General features: G+C 33.5%; 1 protein-coding gene across 1 annotated transcript; it reads left to right on the top strand.

Annotated features, from left to right (window-relative positions):
- Positions 1-841: 841 nt before the first annotated feature.
- LOC130808784 (E3 ubiquitin-protein ligase RGLG5) lies at positions 842-6,536 on the top strand. Its single transcript, XM_057674274.1, has 13 exons — positions 842-1,049; positions 1,709-2,190; positions 2,563-2,647; positions 2,735-2,875; positions 2,973-3,086; positions 3,188-3,285; positions 4,784-4,863; positions 4,971-5,076; positions 5,169-5,296; positions 5,381-5,612; positions 5,699-5,755; positions 5,853-6,015; positions 6,141-6,536. Exons 2-12 carry the CDS (start codon positions 1,849-1,851, stop codon positions 5,931-5,933), a joined length of 1,464 nt encoding a protein of 487 aa, XP_057530257.1. The 5' UTR covers positions 842-1,049; positions 1,709-1,848; the 3' UTR covers positions 5,934-6,015; positions 6,141-6,536.
- Positions 6,537-6,690: the final 154 nt, after the last annotated feature.

The raw sequence follows: 6,690 nt of genomic DNA, 5'->3' as shown, positions 1-6,690 counted from the left end.
AGAGAGAAAAGAAAAATCAGAAATTGCATGTATATTCCATGTAAGAAATAACTAACACGTGTCTTCTATATTTATAGAAAAGCACACAACCATTCATGAAGTAATGTCACTTCATGAACCGCGACATCGATTCACGAATCAATGTCGATATTAAATCAATTCATCCAAATAATTCAGATAATATAACCATAACCGTTAGGTAGTTATTGCATAACTAACAAAACCGAATAAAACGAATATTGCAAAAACCAGCACGAAAGTCGTGGGCCGCGACAAAAGTTGGAGTCGCGAGCAGGCCAATTTGCGAGCCGCGACCTGTGCTTATAACCAGAACATAAACTTTTTGCAATCTTAAGATATTTCTAATTAATTATTAATTTAATTAATTTATTTGATTTAGTTATTATAATTTTCAATGACCATCGCTCTAAATAACAACAATAATAAATTATACTATTAGTTAACTCAAATAATCCATATTTATTAAATTATCAGTATATCACTCTCTTAATAATTCAGACTATTTTTTATCAACAAATTGAAAAAGTATTTTAAAAAGAAAAAGAAAGTATGTTTACTTAACAATACAATTTATTTTGATAGGATGAACAAAAGTTTTGATTATAATTAATTTTATTTTTTCCTATAAAAAATACAAAAATACACAAGCAAAAATACATACAAAAGTTAAAGAGAGTTTTTTTTTGGTTGTTGTTGATGTACAAAATATAAGTATATTTTTATAATTTTCACAAAATATATTTATTTAGAAGTATTAAAACTTGAATTATAATAAAAAAAATAGATAAAAATCAAGATGTAAACCACCATCGTATAACCAATATACAATTGTCACATCTCACATGCTTTCTAAAGTCAATTCTACCTCCGTGACTTCCTCTTGTCATTTGCCGCATGAATAATTTTTTGCACAATGACTAAAACTCCATTAGCAGTTCATTAGATGTAAACACTATCCAATTCGCTATTTCTCTCTCCTCCCAAAAGATCATCTCTCTCTAACTTTTCATTCCAGTTCGTCTACATAGGTGCGTACACTTTCAATTTCTTTTTTCTTTTAAACTTTAATGCAAGGTTTTGTTGCTTTATTGTTTCAATTTTTGATGGCGAATCGATTGATTAAGACTGATGCAAATTCTATATATTTATATGATTTTATCATCAAGTTGAATGTTGACATTTCGATTTCGTAACTGTATTGAGATTTGAGGATAATCACAATATTAATTATCTTGAATTTTTTATTTGATTTAAATATTATGACTTGTTGACTGAACTAAATGAATTACATATGAGATTACGTGACAAAGGCTAAGTGATTGATGGAAAGTACATAGAAATTTTCTCTTTTTTTTAATAATTATTTGATTTGACATTTTTTTAGGTAAACGTGGGTTAATTTCATTGTATTTGTGGTAGTTTCCATGGAGCTTCTGATTTTTTTAACAAGTGGTTGTTTGATTGGGTTTAATATACTTTTAGGTGAGAAAGATAATGACTTTTTGGTGTACAATTCAATTCTAATATAAAAGAAGACTTAGAAAAGTGTTTGTTGTAGAAGTTTGCTTTGTTGTATTTATCCACCATTTCTTTTGTTTTCTAGATTTAGGTACATTATATGGATTGATTTCGGCAGTTTTTGTTTGATTAGTTTTCCAATCATTGTTGTTTTGTATTCATAATTTAGGTTTAAAAGTTGGGGCTGTAATCATTGTGGTGCAATCATTGTTGGCCTGAAGACTTGAAGCGCTGTTGTTGTTGTTGTTGGTTCGTTTTTTATATTGATTAAGAGTGGGTTGAGTGAAGCTAGATTGAAGTTCGGATTTTATGTTTCTTTGGTTGATATTTTTGGTGGGTCTGGTATATTTCATTTGGAGAAGTGGTGTGGTAGAAGATATAATGGGAACTAGCAGTTCGAAGAATAGATCAAGTAGATCGTTGTCTTCTTCATATGATCATGGTCCAAGCTATGGGTATCCACCATCGTCTCCATATCCACCACAGCCAGCTTACAGCCCACAACCGACTTATACCCCTTCACATCCTCAGTATGTGCCTTCACCGTTGCCTCGCACTTATGCACCACCTCCTCCAAGCGCTCCACGGCCCAAGAAGACTTTAGAAAGGAAATATTCAAGGATTGAAGATAACTACCGGACCTTGGACGAGGTTAGCCATCTTGGTTTATTTTTAAAAAAGCGTTGATATTCTTTTGCTTATGATTAATGATGGTTCTCTTTTCGCTGCTGCAAAACATATTCGTGTTAAATTTTCAGACCATGGAGATTATGTTCATGTTATCTAGTTTTTAATACATGTGCTTAATATTAAAGGTTGTTAGGTTCTTTTGTTGATTACAGCTGAGTTCGAGATAACACAGAAAATAGCAAGCTTGGACCATATATAGCTAGCCTACTATTTCTGTATATTTTTTTGTAAATATTCTGGCTTTACTTTCTATTAATATTTACTATGGCAATGTATTGTTCATGATTTTGAACTCGAGTGTTTGATGTAGATGATATTTTGACATCTTTGTAGGTTACTGCAGCACTGGCACACGCAGGATTGGAGTCATCCAATCTAATTGTTGGCATTGACTTTACAAAGAGCAATGAGTGGACAGGTCTACTTGCATTTTTTTAAACGTATATTTCTCTTTTGTGATTTTATTTCTAACAAAAAATGGTCCTTTTATATTTTTCTGCTAAAGGTACAAAATCATTCAATAGACGAAGTCTTCATCACATTGGAAATGAGTTAAATCCCTATGAAGAAGCTATATCAATTATTGGACAAAGTTTATCTGCATTTGATGAAGACAATTTGATCCCATGTTATGGATTTGGAGATGGTAAATGTTTTCAATAGTTGGGTGGCTGCGTTTTGGATTGTGTGCATGTGTTTGTGTGTGTAATGCTCATTTTTTGTTATAAAATTTGTCTCCACAGCATCAACTCATGATCAAGATGTTTTCAGTTTCTATGACAATGATAGATACTGCCATGGATTTGAGGAAGTTCTCTCGCGATATAGAGAGTTGGTCCCTCAGCTTCGGCTTGCTGGTTAATACCTTTCCTTTTATTTTAATGGAATCATTTTGATTAGAAGATATTCAATAGATATAAATTCAATTGGTTTTCGTTTTCCCGATCTTGTTATGCAGGACCAACCTCATTTGCACCAGTTATCGAAATGGCCATGACTATTGTTGAGCACAGTGGTGGTCAATATCATGTGTTGCTGATCATTGCAGATGGACAGGTTATTCCCACAACTTCATACCTGATTTCTTTTTATTGAACGATGATACCTTGAGAATATGCACTAGTATCAAATTTGTTTTGAGAGGAAATTACTACTAGTTAAAGCAAAGCCAAAGTGGCAAAGAGAAAGTAGCAAAGAGACTTTGTCAACCTTTGCGCATGTGTGTGTAGAAACAATACTGTACATCTCACTCTAAGAACGATGTAAAATTTTACCCGATATGCTATTATTGATAGTTGATGATAAATGGAAATTGATACAAATGTATTGTGATGTAAAATCAACCCTGAAGTGCGGTCACTATTCACCTACCCATTGGTAAAAGATTGAAGAAATACCGCTTAGAATTGCTAGGATTTGAGTTGGTGAATTGATGGATCAATAGGAGACATACGCTTTAATGAGCAAGAGAATTGCCAATAGTAAGCCATCATCTTATACTTTTATAAACCTTTGTAGGTCGTTCCATGTCCAGAGGAACTGCCGTGTAAACTGTAGACCAGCTTATTTTTCTTAGGGGTACGAAAATCCTGGGTGTTGCATTGTTCTTCTATTTCCACTTTGACACTATCTATATGGCTAGGAACCAAATGAGTTGCTAATATCAGCTATAAAAGAAGAATAAGGAGTTCTTGAAGTGACTTTATTTACAGATATTCTAAACCTCCTGATTAACCAGAGACCCTTGCATACTTGCTAAGCCACGTTGAACTGCTAGTACAAATACCATCTGTAAGAGAAGAGCAGAATAATGCTCTTGATTGATGATGATGGGTATATCTTAGGTCAGGCCAGGGTCTAAGAGATCAGGCAAAGGGAGTTCTTCTCCTTTCAAAAACTCAGTGTGTAAAGTTGGGGGGGGGGGGAGGAAACAGGGAATTCTAACCCAATTATAGCTGATATTGTTTGAGAATGTTGCAATGAATGGTTTAGTATATCAATGAGATGCCCAAGTCTTAGATGTGGGGTTTCCCAATAAATTTCCTTTTTGTATAATTGAACAGTTGTTTTTAAAGTAAATATAACATAATTCTCGTCTGATGCAAATTTTCATTGCTGGTCTCATTTTCTACTTAGTTTACAATAGTTATAAAAGCAACCCACATAGTATAACTTGGTTTAAATTTTACGTTAAAAATATTATTGTTACACATCAACGAGCCAACATCTTACAATACAGAAAACTTGTTCGAAAACGCAGTTAGTTTATGCGTTGGAAAAAGTACTAAAGGTATCCTTTAAACTTCTGTAAATCAACCTTTACTACATTATCTTTTGTATATACGACCCTTGGATTATACAGTTACAACTGATCTTCATTTTTGTTTACTTTTTTTTTTTAATTTTTTATTTTAAATTTGTCTTGCTTTTGCTATTCATGACATGTTTTCTTATACTAGGACTCAGATTTCAGAGAATTCTAATACCTTTCGAGCTATTTTCCACTTGAATTATTTTCATTTTGATAATTAATTTTTGTTTAATACCAATTCAGGTCACAAGGAGTGTTGATACACAGCAAGGCAACCTTAGCCCACAAGAGCAGAAGACAATTGAGGCAATAGTTCAAGCAAGGTGAATTCTGAAAGCTGTTGTCATATTTACCAAGACATTTTCCTCTTTTACTTTTTGTTATCTTGATGAATTTTACTGAACCAAATTTATTCCTTGATAAATTTTAGTGCATATCCACTGTCAATAGTGCTGGTTGGCGTGGGGGATGGTCCATGGGACATGATGAGGGAATTCGATGATAATATTCCTTCTCGAGCTTTTGATAATTTTCAAGTAAGCAATGGATGAGGTCATGGTAAATAGATGATCTGTTTCTTTTCTTATCAGACAATGAAAGTAATTATCCAAACTTTTTCTGTGGTTAGTTTGTGAATTTCACTCAAATCATGTCAAAGAATATGGACACATCAAAAAAGCAAACAGAATTTGCACTCTCAGCCTTGATGGAAATACCTTCTCAGTACAAAGCCACTCTTGAGCTTGGCATATTGGGGTAATATGTCCTTGTTTATTCTTTTATTCACTTTGAAAGATGTAAAACACAACTTTGATTTAATAATATATACCTATCAAGCAGTCGTACAACTGGACATTGTCCAGACAGGGTTTCTCTTCCTCCACCTCGATACAGTGCTCCTTCTGGACACAGTGGCATGAAGTCATATTCCCGCTCAAGTAATTTTCAGCAGAGTGCTCCAGCATATCCGCAACCAGAAACTAGAGTTGCCACAAGTTCATCTTCGACTACTGCTTATAATGGTCCTACCTCATCCTCAGCTCCATCATCAACCTCTACACATGAAAACCAGGTAGCCTTTTTATCACTGAGTTGAAATACCATGTCCTGTCAGTCATGAAAGAAAAGATTAATTTTATTTTTCCTAATTTGGAACAGCTATGTCCTATTTGCATCACAAGTACTAAAAATATGGCTTTTGGCTGTGGGCATCAGGTAACATGTTGAAGCATATTTGTCATATATTTATCCATAATTTCATATAACAAGTTCATGTATTGACTTCAATTCAATCTGTTTATTTTTCATTTAGACATGCTGCGATTGTGGAGAGTTTCTGGATGCTTGCCCAATTTGCCGACGTTCTATTGAGACCAGAATAAGGCTTTACTAAAAAGATTTTTCAGTTTCTATGAAGTTTTTTAGGTGGTAATATTAGCCTGAGTAGTAGTATCGTCCCATTAGTTTTAGAGATGGTGAGTATTCTTTTTGTTTGGTTTGCCAATCAGCAAATACCCTTGCATATTTAAATAATTGTCCAAAAATCTGATTTTGATCATCCTGATGTTTAATTTATGTTTCGTGCTAAATACTGATGCAGTGATGTGAGACTTACAAAACTGTCAACGATTAGCCCAACGACTAACAGGGAACGCTGATGCATGGATTTGTGAGTTGATTGCTTAGATTCCCGCTTTAGTGAATGATTCAGCTGCATCATCTGAGCTCAAAATGTTGAAAGATAGTATTTATGTAAAGTTGTCTTTGTTTATTTGTTCATCTTGGCTTCATTTGTTCTCACCGGACCAGTCCACAAGTGGCGCTCTTGTTAGTCTATTAGCTTTCCCTGTAGTTAGTCTCTGTTGACGAAACCATAAATTGATGTAAATACTTTTATTGTTTCTGTTACCTAAATAAGGAATTCCATCTTCATAGAAACAACAATAACAACTTGCCAATATCCTTATGGGGAGCGATTTTTGCAGATATTTGCATAGCTGATGTTTGAAAGGTTCAAATGTACTCAAATTTATCCTATTGATTCTTGATGACATACATTACTGTACGTAAAGAAGAAATGCAAATAATTATATGGAGTCAATTTTGCTACAATTTTATTATATTTGCAGCTAATAACTATAAACAGTTAC

This window comes from Amaranthus tricolor, chromosome 3 (genome assembly GCF_026212465.1).
Source record: "Amaranthus tricolor cultivar Red isolate AtriRed21 chromosome 3, ASM2621246v1, whole genome shotgun sequence".
Taxonomy (NCBI): domain Eukaryota; kingdom Viridiplantae; phylum Streptophyta; class Magnoliopsida; order Caryophyllales; family Amaranthaceae; genus Amaranthus; species Amaranthus tricolor.
Note: the sequence above shows the minus strand (reverse complement) of the source record. Positions and strands in the feature narration are given on the sequence as shown.